The 21,907-nt window shown below is 38.9% G+C and overlaps 1 protein-coding gene across 8 annotated transcripts in view; it reads right to left on the bottom strand.

Annotated features, from left to right (window-relative positions):
* The window catches only part of DOCK7 (dedicator of cytokinesis 7), a 101,931-nt gene that overhangs the window by 59,034 nt on the left and 20,990 nt on the right, over positions 1-21,907 (bottom strand). For all 8 annotated transcript variants that reach the window (XM_088522407.1, XM_088522408.1, XM_088522409.1 and 5 more), the window contains exons 3-14: positions 17,191-17,366; positions 16,921-16,989; positions 14,078-14,207; positions 13,759-13,971; positions 13,280-13,365; positions 11,210-11,276; positions 9,815-9,964; positions 8,183-8,263; positions 5,641-5,806; positions 4,825-4,967; positions 3,845-3,938; positions 2,167-2,329 (exon numbers count right to left, since the gene is read on the bottom strand). In XM_088522407.1, the coding sequence (XP_088378533.1) occupies positions 2,167-2,329; positions 3,845-3,938; positions 4,825-4,967; positions 5,641-5,806; positions 8,183-8,263; positions 9,815-9,964; positions 11,210-11,276; positions 13,280-13,365; positions 13,759-13,971; positions 14,078-14,207; positions 16,921-16,989; positions 17,191-17,366 (1,538 nt within the window). The remainder of the gene's footprint in view (positions 1-2,166; positions 2,330-3,844; positions 3,939-4,824; positions 4,968-5,640; positions 5,807-8,182; positions 8,264-9,814; positions 9,965-11,209; positions 11,277-13,279; positions 13,366-13,758; positions 13,972-14,077; positions 14,208-16,920; positions 16,990-17,190; positions 17,367-21,907) is intronic.

Genomic DNA, 21,907 nt, shown 5'->3' with positions numbered 1-21,907 from the left:
ACAAACTCAGAGGCATTTGTGATCTCCTTGCAGTAGCTTTGGTGAGTATTCTCATTACCCCTACCCCAAATATGTGTGCTGTAAATGTAGCTTTTACTTGCCTGTGATCAGGCTCTAATGCCTAGAGATTTTCATATATTAGGTAATATTGCTTGGTGAAAAGGATTTTCAAGCTGTTGCTTCTGGGTTGTGTAGAAGGGAACCAACAAAATGTTTCCGTAAACATAATGGACTGTCAAAACCCTACAAAAAACATCTGCAGAAAGAAAGACTTTTCATTTGTGAAGTAACTGAGCTTATGTTTGGTTCATTTTACTGTTATAGAATGTTCCTGAGCAAATGAATAAGGGGTAACTCTCCATTTCATGCATCTGTGTATATCCAAACAAGCTTCCAGCCATGTGAGTCTGGCCAGTGTTGGCTAAAGCACTGTAGTTGTGCAGCTCCAGATGTGCACACCCACACTCACACACACACAACCAAAGCCAGAGCACGGAGCCAATCTTTTTAGATATCATGCTCTGAAGAATAACATTAAAAACTAAAATTCAAAGCACACTGAAATAAAGGAGAGATTTCATATTCATTTCCCAGGGATACAGAGCCATCCTGTTCACAGAACCACAGAATGGCTAAGGTTAGAAGGGATCTCTAGAGATCATCTGGTCCAACCCAAACCCCATGTTTTCTTTCATCACCATTCTCATTCCCTTTGCCACCACTGAGTATACCTCACTGAAGAATTAAATGAAAGACCAAGTGAGCACACAACAAAATGCCTTTCAAACAGAGAAGAGTTGATAACTGCATTTTTGAGACAACTCTGATGCAAGGAGTGGTACCAACTAACCTATCCTGCATGAAACTGCTATACAACAGTGTTAATCCGTTCCTAAGAATATCTACACATTTGCTTAACTTTATTCAGCTGCGGAATCATAAGAGTTGACATATTTGTGGATGCCCAATTGTGGAAATTTTTCCTGACAAAAACGTAAATTCTGCAGTTATATTGAGTCATATTGACTTATATATCTTATCTAACCCTTGTACAGCGTGGATTTTTTTATCTCAGCATTTGTAACCATACAGAAAAGGTTTTTAAACTGTAATGTGCCAGAGTGAAAAAAGTGTAAATACCAATGTGCTAATTACAGAGAAATTGCAAAACTACTTTTATTTTTCATGGATTTATTGCTAAGATCACACAGTGTTGCTTACTGTTCTGGTGTATTTTAATCTTTGATTATCTGCCTAACATCTATAATAAAACACTAATAAACACTCTCAAAAAAATGGGATATTGAACTTGAATAAACTGTCCTGTAAGAATTAATTTCTTAAAAATATGGTTGTATTTACCTGACTTTTACAAAACGCAACATATTTGGTAAGTCAGTGAAACTTCTAAACTAGAGGTGACTGTTTCACTTAGATGATTAGTATCTTGAAAGATGTTGTGAAAAGAAATCAAATAATGAAAATTAAAAATATCTGCTCCCCCCCGCCCTAGTTAAAAAGTTATTCTTTCCTAAGAAACTTAAAAATAGTATTTGTATATTCCAGATCTTCAGAGGACTTTATAATGCACTATCAAGAAATTGCATTTAAATCAAAATATAAATGAAGGGATTATGCATTTTCATGGCTTTTTATCCCCTGCTGGAAAGACAGCCAAGTCAGAAAAAGTGTCAGACAGTAGTAAAGCTAGTAAGTAAAATCCCAGAAGTTTGTGAATGCAGCTATGATCAACTGTTTAAGTGAATACAGGCAAATCACACAGTCCTCCACTCCAACATAAATCTAAATCTTTTTTTTTTTTTTTTTAAAGAGATGATTTCATATGGAAAAAATGGCTTCAGTACATGGACAAAAAGACGTGTAAATAAAATCAGAAAGAATGCAACTGAATTTCACCTTGAAATTCAGGAAAAGAAAAAATCTCCCTCGCATGTTCCTGTTCAGAGACAAGTTTTGTGCAGATATGTTCTTCCCTATTTTCACTATTTTGCTATTTCAACCTAGACCCTTTTCATGTCTCTGCACAGACAGCAGACAACAGATATACTGATGCAGTAATTTTTTCAACAAACTGCATGATAAGGTAGGAATCTCTACCTGCCAATCTTGGGCACTAAAATGTGAAATGTATTTCAAAACTCTAACCTGTATGTGGTATTTGGAATGTAGACATCTCTGGCAGGAAACTCCAGAATTTCTCTTGTAGGTCTCACTCTGCTGTCTGGGTAAAGTTTGACTTGCAGCAACTCTGGAGTTAGACAGTAATGAGGATTCTCTGGAGCTGGAGAGATGTCTATCTTCAACTGAGCTGTAAGAAGCAAATATTTTTATAAAACAGAGAATAAATATAAATCAACATGTATGTTCATTCAGGTTAATATGTTATATATTCATTTCAAAAATAAACAAAGGTAAATTACAGTTAACATAGATTTATTACGAACAAATATCAGTGAATCAATCTGGTACCTAGGACTACTCACATAACCAATGAGAAGCGACAGAAAAGATGAATCTAACCCGTCCCAAATGCTGTTCTCACAGGCAAGTTGGGGAAATACAGTCTAGATAATGCTGCTACAAGGTGAATGCCCAGCTAGCATTAAAAGCATTACTCAAAATCTTATCAATAATCTTGCCTATCAAACTGGAAGGCTACATCAAGAGTTGCTGTGGGCTAACCTGCACCAAGATTATGGAAATATTTTGACTAGTAAGTCAGGTGACAATATCAATAACACATTTAGAGTCTGGGGATATCACGAGGTTGGAAGGACTATAAAAATCTAGAGTATGGACAGGACAGTTGGAGAAATGCGCTGAAATGAATAAAGTGAAATTCAAGAAAGACCAAGGACTTGGATTAAGAAGGCAAACATACAAATATAAAAAGACAATAATTGCCATGGATTTGTTCTGTGGTAAAGGGCTGACGGACAACATTGATGACAAACCAATGTTCAAAAAGACAGCTACAACTGCTCCAGGATATATCAATTCAGTGGCACGTTTAAGACACTGGAAACAAATTTCTCTGCTGTGTTTGGCACAAATGAGATCTTAGAAGGAGAAGCATACCCAGATTAGAGAAATATGCTTGAAAAAACATAGACGGACAAGTTAGGAGAACTTCAGCAGAGTAACAAACCCATAAGCAATTTAAAAATCACAGCCTTCAAGGAAGGGCTGAAAAAAATCAGATTGGTTATTCTAAAAAGCAGAGGTAAGACAGAACTAATAACAGCATTCAAATATTTGAAAGGTTACGATAACTTCCCCAAGGGCATGACATACATAATCAGATTAATTTACAGTAAGATAATTCTGGCAAGTTTTCCTAATACCGAACCTTGCTACAAGGTCAATTGAGAGCTGGCAGAGATGATCTAAAGAAGCCGTAGATTTGCTGTCTCTGGAGGTTTTTTAGGAACAGGTTAGGTAAATATTGGCAGGAATAGCAAAGGTCAGGGACTGGTGATGTTTTAATGCCAGTGTTGCCAGTTTGTATTTTTCTTTCTCAAACACAGGTGCAGTCTGTTCCTACTAAACAAGCGGGAGACCAGGAGAGACCTCCTCTCAGCTGAGACACGATGTTTTACTCACAGAACAGAGGTCCCTCAGGCCACGCTGGGCTTAGGGCTTTGAGGATGCTGCTTCCAGTTTGATAGAGGCTGCACAAGTGCACGTGCCTGTTGGGTCTTAGCAGGGGTTGCTCTCAATTGACTTCAGGGTTTTCTCTCAGCTGTCCGTAAGAACTAGGTGGGAATTGAGGAGGACTAAACACAGTCTTAACACATGAGAACAAAAGGATCTCATTCGTTACCTGTAATAGGCCTCAATCTCCGTAACACTGATGATGGTCTTCTCATATCTGCAAGAAACTTGTACAAATCTTCATCACTCAGGCGATCACCCTCCTGTTGATTGTTAGGGAAAAATGATTAAGTACACTGCCCTTCAGGACACTGAGACTATGAATAAACCATCTAATACTATATTCTCTTCTCTCTGGTGTCAAAATGTACCTTTCCAGAACAGGAAGGTGCTAACATTAACTTCCAAAATATAGTTAATTTCTCCATCCTTTTTCTTTTCTTTTTTCCTTATAAATCATTATGACAGCAGTAGGACCTTTTGATTGAAAATCTTTTTTTCTTTGCATCAATATTATCTTTTTCAAAACTGAGAATAGTTGTTAAGATTTTCCCCAAATATCCGATTTTGAGTAAGTGTAACAGGTTGGAAAACAAATAGACAAACAAAAAACCCAAGTCACTTAGCGTGGTGATTCCCCCTTCCTTCTACCCTGCCTTTTCTTTGGTATGAGTCTGAAGGAGTTAGCAGCAGCACTAAGAAAAGTTAAGAAGTGCAAGGAGTTTATGTTGCCAGTTTTCCGTGTGCCACTTTCTAACAGCTCAGAGCATCCTTAATTTTAATCTGAGCAATATTATAGAAAATATTACTCTGCCACACTCTAACTGCCCAAAAGCAGATGTCTGGTAATAAAGATAAAAAGGAAAATATGGGAAAAAAAAAGGAAGAAAAAAAAAAAGGATATTATTCAGTTAATTTTATTCAGTGAGAGAAATCATTAAAAGCAGCTTATTCAACATTCAATATATAGAAGACAAATCCTTGTATTCCTAATAATCAAAAAATACTCCAAAAGTATGAACAATCTTGCAGTATACTATTAAATCCCTGTTACACACAAAAGTGACAGTTTTTCCTGAACCAGATGTGGCATTAAGCACACTTTGGCAAACCTAAATGAACTGAAATCATTTTGGAAACATACGGTACCTGTTTAAAGAAGTTTGTCACTGTCAGAGTAGCCGGCCTAAAACTGGTCAAATTACAGGCTTCATCCCCACTAGTGGTCCTTTCTAACGAACGCCTCCCAACAATACTGGAATTCCTTCTCTCCGACCAAGATCCTTTACGTTCTTAAAAAGAAATAAATAGGGGGAAAGAGGAGTGAAAAAAAAGGAGGGAAAACAATTGTCCAAGAGCCTGCATTTGTTCCAGGCAGGATTTTTTTTTTTTTTTAAACACAGGAAGATAACTGCTACATTTAGAAATTATGCAATAAGCGTGATAGAAGAGGTGGTTATGCTAAGACAATCACACTCCTGAGGCATCAAGAAGCTATGAAGCACAGCTGACTACTACTGCTCCTCTCTCAGCAACCTCACCCCACTGCCTTGCTGCTATTATAAAAGTCTTTATTGTGTGGAGATTTATGTATTTCTCTTGCTCTGAAAGATGATGAAGTTGGCAGTTTGGGGGATGCTGAAGAGCAGTTTCAGATGAGCTGTGTGGTTCTCAAAGATTAATCCACTCCTTTGGAAAAATGTTCATCAGCCTGTAACACACTCTCAGTTTTAGCCGTCTGGTTTTAAATAATATAACAGATGGTTTGCTTGTAAAATCCTTGAAAGATAAACCCATTTATTATCATGCATTTTTCTGCCTTTTCTCAACCATGACCCAAGACTATCAGAAGGCCTAGGGTAGGGGAAAAAAGCATAAAAGGAGTAATGGCAGATACAGGGCATGGAAGTGCCTACAGACTTCAGCAGACCCTCCGTTCCCTTACGCAGGTGCCGAATACGGTACCTCCTGTGCCGACTTCTACTTCCGTGGAATCTCTTTCCAGACTTCCAGCGCTGCTCACAATGTTCATTAAATGAATGGCTGTCCAGGCGAAAGGCATTCGATACTTGCCTAGTCTTTGACAAAACTGTTCTGCCTGGCATTTCAGTTTTTCCAGCTTTTCCTTATTCTGTAGATAAATGATGAAACAGAGCAGATGAAGCAAAGCTTTTCTTTCTATTCCTCTTATTTTAATCAAAATCATTTGGATACTTCTCATGCACTAAGTAATAACAGCATCTTTTTTAACTTACAGCCTTGTAACAAAGACACTGCACTTCAAAAGCACCTTCTAGAAGCGGATTCCCAAGTGTTACAGACTTCGGCTTCACAAAACTGCCATCAGGCTGATAAATACCACATGTAGAATAACCTGGCAGCCGAAACAGTTGACTTCATGCTCTTAAGCCTCCTGGAATAGCGTGTTTAATCCCAGTGAGTTCATCTGACCTACTGCCCTTTTATGAAAAACTAAATTACAGTTCATGAAGTCTGAAATGGCCTTTCTTATTGTGATTTCAGAACATCAGAGCAGCTGCTGCATGGAGTTGTACAGGAAGGAGAAAATAATCCTCAGAAAACTCATTTTACTGTTAAAAATAAAAGGAAGAGGAAGGGATTTATGCATGATTCAGTGTTTTAAATAGCAAGGTTTTGTTTCAGAAAGGTTTGCGTGTACAAATCAGGCCTTCATAGGGACTTAAATAGCAACAGCGAGCGCTCAAGTTGCTCGCATTCCTCTAACCAGAATCTGCTTACACGAACGCTGGGAAGGAAACTGCACAACCACCTTTTCACCTACATTCCCAAGCATCCTGCAAAGCCAATGCAAAAATTTCATCTAGGCTCACTGTCACCTCACCCATCACAGGAAATGCAATTCTTCCGCTATCTAAATGCCTCAAGTGAAAGATGCCCATTTTTCATATGCTGATACAGTGTACTGTAATGCAGTGATACAGAGACAGAGATAGATAAAGAATATTAACTTCTACAGATAAAGCTACATGAGAACTTAAACTCTAACCAACTTTTGTCTCCCTTAACTGGAATTAACAAATAAACATCCCAGCCCATTTGAAAAAGAAAAATGGACAGTTCATTTATCAGAAAAAGGGTGGACATCTCTGCTTTGTACTGCATCCAGACCTCACTATTACCTTTTAATTTTTACTTGGCTCACCCCAATTGTACAAGAAATTAGGAATGATTTCCAAACCTTATACACAGTTTTGCATTCTACATAGCTTAGAATGGAAATCTTAGGTATCTCATACATATCTTATAAACGAAAGTTGTATACTGAGCTCAATTAGAAATTCATCCTTCAGAATGTAAGTTATTGTAACAATAAAATTGGATATTTGCCATTCTCCACTGCTGCTTTTGCAGAAAAACACAGTAGTCGCCCACAGAAGAAAACATCAAAGAAAAGTCACAGAACAGGTGCCAGTGTACACTGCAAGCACTAGCAGCATTCCTGCTTGCTCCTGAAACTACCCAAATCTATGATTCCCTCACAGACTCTTGATACATTTCAACACCAACCAGTCCCAAACTACAGAGGATGCAAGGAAAAGGACAGCATTCATCTGTGCAGCAAAACCTCTCCTTTTAATCTTCAACAAGGGCTTCCCACCAAGGAGACTGGCTGTATTTGAACACGTGAAGGAAAGACAAAGATTCAGTCGAATTGGGCAAAGTCTATGGCAGGCACAGGAGCTCTTTAAAGCTTCACACCCAAATTACTGAAAGTCAAGAATTAAAAGGATACAGTTAATTAAAAAGCAAACCACTAGCATGTAAAATTTTAAATCTATCCTTGATATACGTAGTAAGAGATAAAATGGTCCCGTTCATTGTGCTGCTTTGCAATGTTACCAAGTGATGTAATTAAGGAGAACTTTCTCCTGCTCTTGAGTAAGGTCCTTCTTTATAAAATTAGGAAAAAGAAAAAAAAAAAAACAGGAGAAAATAGTGGAAAAAGAGAACTGAAAATGCACTTCACTTCAGATCCAGACCTGACAGAGAATTTCCCCTTTAGGCATTTCATCTGTTTTATAACTCTTCTATACGTGGCAGAGACACTGTGAAAAAGTAAAGCTGCAGATGCAATGGACAAGCTGACATTTTATTGCAAATACACATCAAAGGTGGCTTCGACTTGACCCAGCTCTGAGTGCACAGCTGATCCTCTGGGACAGGGAATTCCAGATGGTTGAATCTGATGCTAACAACCCATCTCCCTTGGCAGCTACAAAAACTGATGACCTTTAATTACTTCACCCTGATAAGGCAACAAGATGCAAGGGGCTGTGACTTAGTCTTAGGCCTTTAGAATTTGACTAGGTTCTTAATTAAAAATGGACCATTTTAGCAATACAAGTATCAATGTTGGTAAAGCATAAAGTGAAACAAAATCACCTGAGTGTGTATACTTTGTCAATAACAAAATGCCTTAAAGTAGTCATAACCAAATTTAATAAGAAAATCTGCATATTCTTACCTTAGCTGCATCAGATTCTTTAAAAATCATATAAGGTTCTGCACACTCCCCAATATCTCCCTGCTGTAATACTTTTTCCAGCTGAGAAAGGAAAACGAACCATGGTGAGGAAAAATATCAAGCAAAGACTGTTAAATTAAACAAACACCAGGCAGCAAAAACTTTTTCCAAAGAGCTGAAACTTTGTAAGTCAGAACAGGCACTACATTCAAGTTGCTAGAGGCATTAAGTACCCAAATCTTCAGCTAGAAGTAATCCCAATTGTAACTCACTTTGGTGCGTGTTGTGTTCTACAGCCACTTTTGGCACACATTTAAGGGCTTAAAGGCAGCTTACGCTAATTGTCTTCAGCATCATCGTTTTCAGAATTCTGTTCTGATTACAGCTCGGTACTAATTACTGTGTGAACTCACTCAGCTAGGTTCATCAAAGGCAAACATTATTTTAAAACAGCGTATTTTCAAATCAAATAATAGAAAATAATTTTTAAAAATAGCTGAGGAGTAGATGCTTGCTTCTGAAGTGCAAGTCAAGAAACTGCTGTACGCCCAGGTTTTGCTAGAAATAACCTCCCTAATAGATTTGTGTATCCCTATTTACATACATGCACACATAAAGACTGTATTCTTTGATTTAAATTATCCATTTGGTTCAGTTAAGTAACTGAAGAAATAACTTGATATTAAACAAGCAAGAAATCTCACTTAGAAAACTAAGAATACAAAGAATAACAGCAGCTAGTATTAAAATCCTGGCTACATGCAGATAAGAGTTAAGTTGGTCAATTCATCAACTGCAAATGCAAGTTGCTAATAAGTCAGTTAATTTTCAGACCAATATTCATCCTGAAAGCTCTCATTTATATATCAGTTCATTTTAAAAGCATTTTTATATAATTAAAATCTTAATTCCAATTTGACAAATGCAAAAAGGAAATTACTAAAGACTATGTATCCAGTAAAGAAGAAGTGTGTCCTGTTGCATTTGCTAACATGAAATTAAAAAATTAAGAACTCATGCTTAAAATACACATTCAGGGCCTAGTATATGTAGTATAATATAATAGGCTTGCTAGAAAACAGAATAAATTTCATTGAAGATCTGCCTCACAACAAATATTTAGGCATCTAAATAGACATGTGGATGTCTATGGTCTCTTTTATTAGAGTTATGGATCTCACCCACTTAGCATTTTTAATTCTTAAAGGCATTTTAAAATCTGGCTGAAGTCTGTAAAACATTTTTAAGATGAGCTTCAGAATACATTTTGTTAAACCATTCACTTATTTATCATCTTAGGGAGTCACACATAGTTTACCTTAAAACCAAATACAAGATCAAGTTGAGACCCTAGAAAGTTGCTATGCATCAAGCAAACGTTTGTGCTCTTTTTCAGTTTTTCAACAAGAAAACAGAGTATATTTCCACTATACTGTTGGTTACAAAGGAATTTACCAAGTTTAGAATACTTAAAATGAAACAAATGCTATGGTTCTGATGTTTACAATTTTGAGAATAGAATTCAGCCCTTCAAGCGAAAATACCAGGTCAGTTACACACCCACGCTTGGATTTTATTTTTAAATAAACAACAAAAGACAGTAATAATTCAAATTTCTCTAGCATTTCTTACCTTTATTACCAGAAAGACATCTTGAGAGGGATAAGTGATGGAAAATATGGCAGATCTGGCCAGCGTGGATATAGCAGCGGGAGGTACATGTGGACGAAGCATTCCTTTCATTTGTTCGGAGTTTAAATCAAAATAGAAATTTTCTGAAATCTGAGGGAAAAAAAATGGGTAGCATTAGCTATATTTTTTTCTATTTTTGGTAAATCTTTCACAACAGACAATTTCAAAACACAAGCAAAAATCCAGCAACAATGCCTCCTTCCAAATCTATCTGTAAGCCAAAAAGGGCTGGACATTTTAATTAAACAGGCCACTGCAGAAGCGAAAGAAAAGAATAAAAAGGAAATGGGGCTAAACAATACACACATACAAAAGTTTCCTCCACCTTCCTGGAGTTCCAGTGACAGAACCAGGAATTATAATTGCTATCTGAATAGAAAATATCAAAAGACCCAAACAGAAGATCACCTTTAAGATAGTTTGCAGAAAAGGGTTAAAGAAAAACAAATTCTCAAAGGAGAAAGGGTGAACTTTCTAGGTTAAAACACCAAATCGTCTGCTCTGTCAAGACCTCAAAAGCCAGAATGAATGTGGGCTAGTTATCAACACCAGAGGTCACTAAAGAACTGACTACACAAGAGGAAAAAAAATGGAATAATGAGATGATAAAATTGGCTTATGAAATGTGATTTAAATATTAAACAAAGTTCACATAATATTCCACATACTTTCATCTACATAGCTTAAAACTCAATGCATTAGATTCAACTCTTAAAGAGATAAATGTCAAAAAGCATATTTTAAACATTTTTCTCTCTACTGCTGCTAGTATCTTGAATTAGGAAAACTAAAAGACTCTTCAAATATTAAATACAGAACATAAATAGAGAAATCAATGTATTTTGCTTTTCCTTTAACTTAGATTCTGGCAAGACTGCTGGTTTTAAGCAAGGATGAATTTCTTGTGCATTAAGAGAAAGATACTTGGACACATACCATGTTAGCCCAAGGCTGAATCATGAAAGAAGTAAAAAAGTCCTAACAATCCGAATTAAAAAATTCAGTGAAGTTCTCTGAGGGAGAGGCTTTTGAAGCTAAGAATGGACAGTATAAATATTCTGAATTCAGGTGCTCACATAGTAAATAATTCTGGAAGTTAAGTTATGCATCAGCTGAGGTGCTCCTGAGCAGGAGAACCCCCAGGAATGTCTGGGAAACACAAGTGATGCTGTCGTGTGGGCTCCAGGCAGCGGAGCCATGAAATGTTTTCTCATTCTTCCAACCATGCTGATCTCAAACATCAGTTTTCAGAATTAATCTCCTGCCCCCCCTTTATTTTTTAGTACAGGTTTGTAATACTTTCACAGAAAGGTCACCACATCAAGAATCACTTACCTTTTTCTTTTCTTTAACATCATATAAAGCCAAACTTGCGAAAATGGGCTCAATTTCTATTTCAAATCTTGAAAGAGGGAAAAAAAAATCAGCAGACTTAATTAAAGAAGAAAAAAAAATCCTCTCTGGGCTAGGCATGCCTGACCACAGCTAAGCTGAGATACCATGATTAGTTAAGCCAAGCAAAGGATTTGCTTCTGCTGAAAAGGGAGATTAAAGGAAAGTGAATTATTAATTGGGATAGTTGGACCACGCAGATCCTCTGAGAGGAAACAATCTTATCTACATTAAGATGTCCTACAACACTGACCTATTGATACGACTAACTATTGCCAACCATAAAGTTCCTTTCTCTGCACAGTCAGGGACATTTATTCTGGCATTTTTCAACTCTTTTTTTTTTTTTTTGGTCAGAAAAAAACAGTATCTCAAAAACGGTCTAAGAAAGGTATCACTTTTTCAGAGTAACTCCTACCAAGAAAGTTTTTCACATAACCCAACACATTCGAGAGTCTTGAAAACTAGGCCTTTTAGTCAGTGTGACTGTATCTCTGGCCTAGCAGCACTCAAGTATTTATGCTACCTGAAACAGCAACAAAAGAAAATGCTAATCTAGCTAAGAGAGCTAGAATTATGGTTAGTTGTGTTTTTACCTTCAAACTCTGCCTCTAAACCAGACTGAGCACTAACCCCCTTCTCCCATTTGAATAGCCTCCACAGGAAACTTATGTCTTACCCATGGAGAGATCTCCCACTACACAGGACACATATGTAAGTTTGAGCTTTTTCAGTCTAGAACTATTTTTCCAGTATACAAAAGAACAGGTATTTTTTCTAGGTTTGCAACACAGAATGAAAATAAGCTGACAAAGACACCGGCTGGGTCATCAGAGCCTGACAGTTGCCTTTCTTACTCACGTTTCTCCCCAGTCTGAAAAAAAAAAAATCTGGGGAAGAAACTATATGCTTCTGTTCGTGCTGTTAATGTAGCCCAATCTTACATGCTATTAAAATAATTGAGAATTTCGGAGATTATTGTGGTACACATACAAACATGTATTTGGGCTGATCTGCCATAAATTTATGGTTAGCAAGGGATGCTTGAAAAGCAGAAATCACTAATTTCTAGCATTTAACTTATTTATGCTAAAGACACCATTCTTTGGAGAGGAAGCTCCACTGGCCACTGCATATTATGTTGTTCCAGTTCATAAAAGACTGCAAAATCAGTTCATCTCTATGGCTATATTAGGTCCTGGAGTACTCTACCAGCAGGAGATATGTCCCACACATATATCTCAGTTATGAGCTGCAATGTAGTCTAACTGGAGCTCTCTAATAAGAAGGGTTGACCTAACTGAGGACACAGAAGATGAATACAGCAGTGTGGAAAATCAGTTTTGTACTTTATTTCTCCAAGGGAATAACAGTAAAATTTTACCTTGTGTTATTAGAGAAGAGTTATAGGCAATGAACCAGCTGCAGGTAACCCTACATTCAGGAGCTCCACTTCATTAAACTTGTTTAACAGGTTTCTATTCCTTCAGTTAATGCTTGCTAAGTATATAAAGTCTTCACTCTTAAAGGGACACAGCCAAGGTTGTTGAGCCTAAACTTTGGCAAACCTTCAGCTGTCTTGGTTGTAAAATACTGTCTTATGTTAGTCTTATGTTTAAAGGCTTAAAAAATTTTATTCTCCTCCCCCCACCTCCCTCACCTTAAACATCCTTGTTCAAGAGCTAAACATAAACGACCAATTGCAGCACCCTGTACAAACACAAGTAGCCTGAATACTAATATGGGAGAGATACAGACAGATAAAGCAAAGGACGATTAATACTTCCTATGTAACAGCAGTATAAAGAAAGTCTCACAAACTGTCTGATGTAAGTTGCACAGTACTCTATAATTTATCCTTTGCACAACTAACCTCTAAACCTCTGACCAAAGTTGCATCCTTTTAAAAGGAAGGGCAGTAAACAAAGCAGTGATTTCAGATGCATGTAGATATAACATCAGACTTAAACTCCCTTTTTCCGTAATGCAGTTTTCTGTTAGAGCGATACTTACTTAAGAGACAAACATTTCACCAGGAGTCTCTGACCAAAATGTTCTTTGGGTACTTCAGGGACACTAAGTCGTTCTATAGGCTCCTCCTGAAATTCATCACACAACGTTAAAGACAAATATTTCCACAAACTACTAATACCATTAGGAAGCAAATGCATCTTTTTGTTTTCTACAAAGATACTAGGACCAATTTAGTCCAAGGCTTACCAATGTGCTGAATTTATCAGCAACTATAAATGTGCTAAATTAAATCTACATTACAGAGGACTGGATAACTGTAAAGGAAAACAAATCTTCACAAAATGGTGTCTATGATGAGGACATGCTGAACAGCCTGCAACTCTGGCAAGTCTGCTAAGGTTCTCAAAAAAAACAAACATAGGCAATTTTACTCCTTTAAGTACATGACAGATTGTCAAATTTCACATTCCCTCTACCCTCCACTTTTTTTAATTCCACCTGCATACATACAAAAATACCTCATCTGGTGCTGGGTGTAATGCAAAAAGCTCCTTATGCCTACTGGACTTCCTCTGGTCTTCGTTGTGGTGGTCAATCTCTTCATTTGGGGTTCGGTCTAGCAGGTTTGGGAGAAGGGCATCTGGAAGGGAGTTCTTCAGATCAAAAATACTGCATGCCCAGCTGCCCCGGGGAGTATCGTCAATCGACATTGAACGCCGTTTAAGGTCATCCTGAGATTCAACAAATTAAGAACAACTTACAAAGGGAAAGAGACTGCACTTTTAAAACATGGCTATAAATTTGGTTTTATGTAGAAAGATTTTAGAGGCACATTACTTGTTCATCCTGGTAACTGTTGCCATCTGGAACTTCATCAGACTCGAAGACCTGCTTGGGTAGCCCCTTTTGCCTCTCCTTCTGTTTGTCTAAGGTGTTGGGATTAAATCCTGTTCCCAGTTTGTGATATCTGAAAAAAAAAATACATTTAAATATTCTAAGTGCATTTTAGCATCCTTTTTGACCCTCATTCCCCAGAGGCAGAAATACAGAACAAAACAAGTATTAACAGTGTGATCCATCTTAAAGCATTAGCTGCTCTCTGCATTGTGTTTCCAGTCACCCTCCAGAGTACGTGGGTAACAGTCCAACAACTAGAGTCCCAGACCTGCAGCGTGACTCTGTTCAGCTATAAAGTAAGGCCCAATCACGGCCCAATGAAGGCTGCCATAAAACGTGGCAGTGGTGCCAAGCCTATAGAAGGCCAACAACATAGGAAAACAAGGCCAGGGGGTTCCACTGGAGCATGAATTAAGTAGGAGCAGAAAACACTAACATCCTGAAACCACAGTGCCAACTTCAGGTGTGACTGCATAAAGTGAAGAGCACCTTTGGAAAACACTGACTGTCCAGCCCCAGTTAAGCCTTCCCAGGATCCCGTGGCACGGCAGTGCTTGCTTGTGAACAGTCTGTCTAGTCTTGCTGATGATCACATCTCTGAGTCAGGTATTTTGGGGTACCCAGATGGCACTGTTTATATTCACACACATCCCTAGAGCCACAGGGAGCAGCCACTGTTCACATACACATCATGTAGTTAGGTGCAATGAGTGACATAAGTTGGAGAGAGGACAGTATAACACATGCAGCCTCTTCGGAGTATGAATCCTAAGTCAATTCCTGGATTAGTGCTGGGTCACATCTAAATTTAACTGTTCAAAGCTACCACAGAAGGCTGCAAACCATGGACATGCTACCATTGATAATGAAAGGCTGTGAAAGAACAAGGGAGAGGTATTTTCCTCGCTAGGTTATAATTCCTAAGAGCTAAAAGATATGATGAGGATTTATCATTCAGTGGCCCAGTCCTTACAGATGCCTGCCAAGTGCACAGCACACTGCAGGTACCACATTTCAATCACAGCTCCACTAGCAGATGTAAATTCATTCCAAATCAGAAGTAGCTTCAGAGATGTTTGTGATTATAGCTGCCATAAGTCTAGTCTACAGAAATTATTCTGTAATGTTGAAAAAAAGAACATTCCATTGCTTTTTCAGACCTGTGAAGGAAATTTATTTACTTCTGCCAATAAAATTAAAGCATACAGTTGACAGCTCCATTTGTACCCCTGCCTTCCCCTCCCAATCTTGGGGTACAAAGAAGCATAGACAAAAATTGAAATAAAGATGATTTCCACGGAGGCGGGAGAGAAAGAGGGATGGCACATCAGCCATCAGCCTTCTAAAGCTAGAAGAGCTGGATTTCGTGCCCCCAAAGCTAGTGAAAGCACTTGCAACCAACCATCAGCAAAATCTCCTACCATCCCTTCACGAGTACCGGATCACTGACAGGCTAGAGAGCAAAAAGCAATTCAGTCCTTCCCAAGCAGGACTGGGGGTTCTTCCTCCACTGCAGCAATACAATAACGCTTCTGTTCGTACCCGGTTCACTGGTAGGATTTCACCCAAACCAAAGCTGCAGGGACTGTGGCTGTGAGGGCCTCTCCTGCTGAAGGGAGAAGCCAGATGCTCCCCGGGTGCTCGGGACACCCTCCACGCGCTCAGGCAGCTCGGATGCTTTACCTGCAGGTCTCTTAACCCATCCTACAGCTCATCAGCACAGGACAGAGCCCCACACTGCCTCCAACTAACCCTCCTTAATGCAAGAATCACAGCCAGATATTCAAGATACCTGAAAACAATGGAAGTCACTGAGGAACTAAGAACTGTGCTGGCTGAGTGGGTCACGCTGTCCGAGGCTACTGCGTAGTCCAAACGCCAGCCTTGGTAGGCAGAGTTAATAAAGCATCTTGCTTGCTTGCTCTCATTTCTTTTTGGTATGAGATTACAAACCACATTTTTATGAGGTCATCTCAGCACTGCAGAGCGTATCTTCAGCATCCCATGGAGTGGTGGTCGGGACAACATTAAATCAATGAATTGTAGCAACCACCACAAGGGCAGAGCTATAGCTGTAGTCAAGTCCCTTTTAGGTGATGCACATCACATGGATCACTTACTGCTTGACAGCAGCTCTTGAAGCCATCAGACTTTCAATCACCTGAGCGAGTGTACATTCACAGTAAAGCTACTCAGAAACTTGCTCACTAATTTGCATAGATTAAAGAATGCATATATGTTCTCTAAACAGATGACTCATTAGGTAAATGTTGTGATAGTTTAACAATCATTTCTGAAGCAATGCACTTTCTCAAAACCACTTTGGGAACAAACAAATGCTACCAAGGACACCTTAACTATCATGTGCTTGCACCTGTAAGTGAACATTTGATCTTTACAAATTTACTGCATCTGATTTCTCATAAAATCTAAAAAGAAAGAAAAGGGAAAAAAAAAAGAAAAAGAAAAATTCTGGTGGTAATTCTACTTATTCACATTCTCTAATTTCCTAACCGTGCTAGAGGAGCTACTGCTGATTAAAATGGACTGTTTTCAAAAATGCCTCAAGGGGAGCTGACATCTGTGAGATCTGATTTTTCAAAACAGAAGGTATCATTTCAGCTAAACACAAAGCATCGCTTCAGCTGATCTGGGCAACTGAAAACTAAGGCATCTGAAGTCAGGAGCCAGGACAATCATTTTTGAGCTTTCTCTCACCAGCTAGTCATTCTGCAACAACTTAAACTTGAAGTCAAGATGACAAATACCACAGAGCAACTCACTTTCTGTTCACAATCGCCCAGTCTTCCGTGTAACTTCTTACACAATCCCTCACATGAGGGTCCATCTCACTGTTAAAAGAACAAAAACAAACATCTTCAAAACCACTGGTAATACAGGTGACATGTTAAACACACAGACGTTTAACTTAAGGCTACATTTACTCTTGCAAGCATTCACAGGACAAGATTCCAGGCTTCAGCCCTGTGGACACTTCAGTGCAGAACAATTTGCCCCCCTCTTTGAACAAGTGTCTCCCTGCTGCCTCCTACCTCTCCTCGGGCACAGCCGACACAAGGGTCCGGCATTCCCGGGGGGTGTACACGACCTCGATGTCATCGGGAGGAAATTCCAGCAAGTCCCTCAAGGGGCCGGATTCCACCGCAATTGGGTGGGTTATAAGGTAGTCTTCCAAGTCAACCGGTTCCACTGCTTCTGTGAGTGGCACCTAGGAAGAGACAAGCAATGGAAAGGTCTTTAAATAGATAAAGATAATTATCAAAGCAGAAAATGACCCATGCACGTGATTTTTTTTGTTTGTTTTTTTAAACAGTTCTTCTGCCTTTTTGAGAAAACTTGATCTAACATCCGACTAATTAATCCCAGTGGTGTTGGCCTTAACTGACACACAAGATGAAGCTATTTTTAAATGTCTTATCTTAAACTTGTTATCTCTCATATGTGTATTATGCCCACCATCATTAACTCAAAAAATATATACATATTTCCAACTGTTTTCAAGATGTACATTAGTTTCCTTCAAAAGCAAATATTATACCATTTCACATACATCTGCATCTCTTCTGATTTATTCTTACCATGCTGCTGCACCGGTCACAAAGGGAACCTTCATCCTCATCAGGATGCAAAGCACTCACCCTTTGGCACAGCCCACAGCCAGGATTCCAAAGCTGGGCCAAAAACCCACAAAGCAACAAAACCCAATAAAGACTAATATTATTTTGAATTAAATAGCTTCTCTAGGAACACAAACACAATGTTTGTCCAACACCAGTACAAGTTTAACCACCTCTCCTCCTCCCTGATATTAGTGCCATAATCACCTGGACCACACCAGGAAGAGATACCAACCTAAATATAGGGGATGCTTAACATCATATTTACTGGGCACAAAGCTGGCAAGCAACAAGGGTTGCTGAACACCATATGTGGTGGGAGGTGCTAAATTTCACTGTAAGTGTTGACCCTATTGCAAATAAGTGAGCTATTTTTAGATATATGACAAAAAAAGAAGAAACTGCATACACCGGATACATATTCACATTGCATAACCGTGGGCTTTATATACACAACTTGGTATATTTATATATCTCTGATGATCATTACACTTCAAGGCTGCATGTAAACACAGATACATACCAAGAAAATAAGACATTAAGAACTAATTTTGAGCAACAAGTTTCTACAACAACCAACAGATTTCCTAAGCATTCCCTGCCATATCTCAGCACGACCAAATACTTCAGTATTAGTCATAGAAAAAAAAAATCAGAATTTAGTGGTTTTTCTCTACTACTTCCTCTTTCCTATCATCCAGACAATTTCTATAGAGAACTATACCATGCCTTGTCTCTTGTTGGAGATAACTTAGCACTTACCGTTCAAGTTTAAAATGTGCTACTGAGAGAAAAAAAAGAAAAACACTATTCCAATCTAGCAATTCTTGTTTTTAAACTTCTCTTGCCAGGAAGTTTAAAAATGAACTTTCTTTATTCAAACAAAAAGACTTGGCAAACACAGGCTGGGTATTGAAAGCGTCTTTCCTACCACAGCCAGCTTCAGTGAATTCTGTAGTTTTCTTAAGGCGCAGAAAGCAAAACCTTTGGCAGAAAAACAGGATCACTCCCATAAAGTCAGCTGAGAGGCCACAAAGCCACGTGGTCTAAGAATCTCAATGACAAAAAACAGGAAGTTTAGAAATTTACTGAGATATTCTGCAATTTAGGTAAAAGAAACAGAATAAGCTCTACGCAGAAAAATTCATTGTAACCATCCCCTATTTAACTCTGATCCCATGATCAGAGTTAATCATGATCCTTACAGGATTTTACTAGCGCAAGACTCACGTTAAGTCAAACCTGACATTCCAATTCTTATGTGGGAAAGAGTAATGACATCCCTCTCAATACCTGTTTCTAAAGTACAGGCAGACCAGCTCCACGTGCCATTATATAAATGACAAAACTTACATTACGAGACAGTTTATATTGAGAAATTGCTAAAAGTGCATGTTTTTCAAAGATCAAAGATGGGAAGAGCTGCTATGTAACACTACGGCAACTCTGCACGCATATAATCCTTTTCTCCATTAAATCTCAAATCACTTTGTAACAGAAGCAAAAGCATTTTAGAAAGGGGGACTTGTAAACGAAAATAAAAAGGTTGTTTTTATTTTTCCTGCTAGCCTCTCTTAAAGACTGGCAGTTTCAAACACAACACACCTTTTTTTTTTTTTTTTGCATTTGCCCAGCAAAACTGGCCTGACCCTGCAAGTATTACATTTCTATCAGCACATACTCATTTACTGATAGGTTCCCCCAGGCTAATAAAGAGGAGCTTTTTCCTCATTTCCTCTTATCTTTCTAATCCCCTCACCCTAATAAACAAAATAAAATTACAGCAGAAACCAAAATATCTCTAAGTATTAATACAGCGTTCATGGAGACACAACACCCGAGAACATTCATTCCAACAAATATTCCACGTAAGCCACACAGAGGAACCGAATGCACGTGAAAAATGAAAGGGTACGGTCCCAAATGTACTACGTTTCCTGATTTTTGGCCTTTTACATCTCAAATCTCCCTTGTTCAACAACAAAACTTTAATAGAGTTGTCAAAAGAAAAGCCAGCTACACCAGTGAGAGGCTTATTTCAAATGGCAGGCAGTGCTTATGGGGCTACCTGGCACCCAACCTGTGTTCCGAGAAGTCCCAAGCCCTTCATACATCCCAGGATTAAGCCCAAGGTTGCACTTCACAGCTCTCCAGTTTGTCTCTTCAGATAACTATTGTACCATGAAGATGTAAACAAACATAAAAGTCAAGCCCAGAAGCCTGTATTAGACTCGCCATCTGTGCAGCCAAAAATACTGTCTAGCACCTGGGCAAACAGGCCAAACATAAACTCTTGGCTATGAAGAGGAATTACTTCACGTCAGACTATTGGCAGATAAAAGGCAAGCACATTATTTTAAGCTTTAGATATTCGTGGGGGGAAAAGTGATGAAAGAGGGGGAAGAAAAAAGGATGAACAAGTGTGTCAAAGAGGAAGATGAACCCAAATGCTGCTCCAGAGTTTGAACTGAACCAACACAGCACCTTTCACGGTGGTTCCTGCTCATAGCTTAACTTGCTGGCCCGTTCTGCACTCTGAAGTTCTGAGTCAGACCCAGAGCAAAACTGCTACACAAGGGGCTGTTCTCCTGGTATCTGCAACCTGAGCAAGGCATCAGTCATTGGCAGTTTTCATGGGATCCACACACTCAAGGAGTCCAACTAGTTCAGATAAAGAGCAGGTTATCCAATCTAATCACCCAAGCCTCATCGCTGACTGGGAAGAAGAACCTGTTCTATCATCTTGAGAGTCTCCAGACCTGGTTCATTTTTCCCCGATGCCATCTGAAAGCGATGATGCACTCAGCAGCTGACTCCCACTGCCTATTAGGACTGTGACAGTTTCTGGGTACATAAAACCTCCATCCTTACCCTTATGCCTTATTCTGACACGTGACTGAAATCTGATAGATTGCAAAGATCGTGTAAACAAAAGTCCCACTTGTAGTTACATACTGAAAGGCTTTGAAATCTGCTTCAGAATTGCAGGGAGCAAATGGAGAATTACAAAGCTGGCCTCCTCCACTCTACCGCTGTGTGCCGACAGCCCAGCACCTTGCCAACCCGTGGAACCTCCCCACTGCTTCCAGGAGATGCCACCTCAATTTAAGTAGAGAGTTCCCAGGAAGGAGCAGCAGACACTTCCTCCACACAAGCACAATCGATTTTTCTTTCTCAAACTTCCAAATTTAAAAGAACGATTTTAGGAAAGCACTTGCCAACTTGCAATCCACCTGCCACCTGGCTGATAAAACCCAGTGGAGGGACACTGGGGTGTTACAGTGCCACACTGTTGATAGTATCTGCTCCTGCCAAGAAGAGTTTATTAAGGCTCTCCGGAAACTGAAGCCGTACACAGGCTTTGATCACCATCACAGCTAGCATTATGAAACAGTTTAAATTAATGGCAGATGTAAGCTAAAAATTACACAAAGGAAAGCTCTTAGAATCACTACTGCTAATCATCTTAAAACGAAAAAGACCTGTAATTAAAATGACCTGTAATTTCTGGACAATCTTAACAGAGTCTTCATTTGGTTTTGTCCCTAGGGTCAGACACTGCCACCTCATTCCTAGCAACTACTATTCTAGGGCTACTAAAATTAATAGGGAGAAAGGGGCAGCTCAGCATGAGCAAGACAGGCAAAACCAGTTCCCCAGCCAAGGTAAACATCAAATTCACTGTAGGGACAAACTAATACAAGGCATCACACAGGGCGCTCTCTTCCAGATGCACACAGCCAACCCAACCAAACACATCACTCCTAAGTAACAATTCTGCATGTGCTCTTAATATGACCACAGACACCCACTTTTTCAGCTCAACCAAGACAGCAGCCTGTTTGATCTGGCTTATATAAGGTACTTAACACACATATTCCACAGGTGAATCTGTGTTGCTGCAGTTACAGCTCCCAGCACTTATACTGCAAAGCCCTATTTAAAGGTTTATAACTCTTGTGGGACAGGGACAGTCAAGCTTTCTTCTTTAAGACTGTGTTATTCTTCACTGTTACATCCTCTTAAAAGCTTGAAAATAAAATTTCGCTTCCTATCGACTTTCTCCTTTTCTAGATGGCAAACATTGTATTTTGCTGTAGTTTTAGTGCTCTGCTAGCCCAAACGTGCTTCC

The sequence above is a fragment of the Tinamus guttatus genome, unplaced genomic scaffold, assembly GCF_059628265.1.
Source record: "Tinamus guttatus ecotype Peru unplaced genomic scaffold, ASM5962826v1 Tinamus_guttatus_pri_ptg000153l, whole genome shotgun sequence".
Taxonomy (NCBI): Eukaryota; Metazoa; Chordata; class Aves; order Tinamiformes; family Tinamidae; genus Tinamus; species Tinamus guttatus.
Note: the sequence above shows the minus strand (reverse complement) of the source record. Positions and strands in the feature narration are given on the sequence as shown.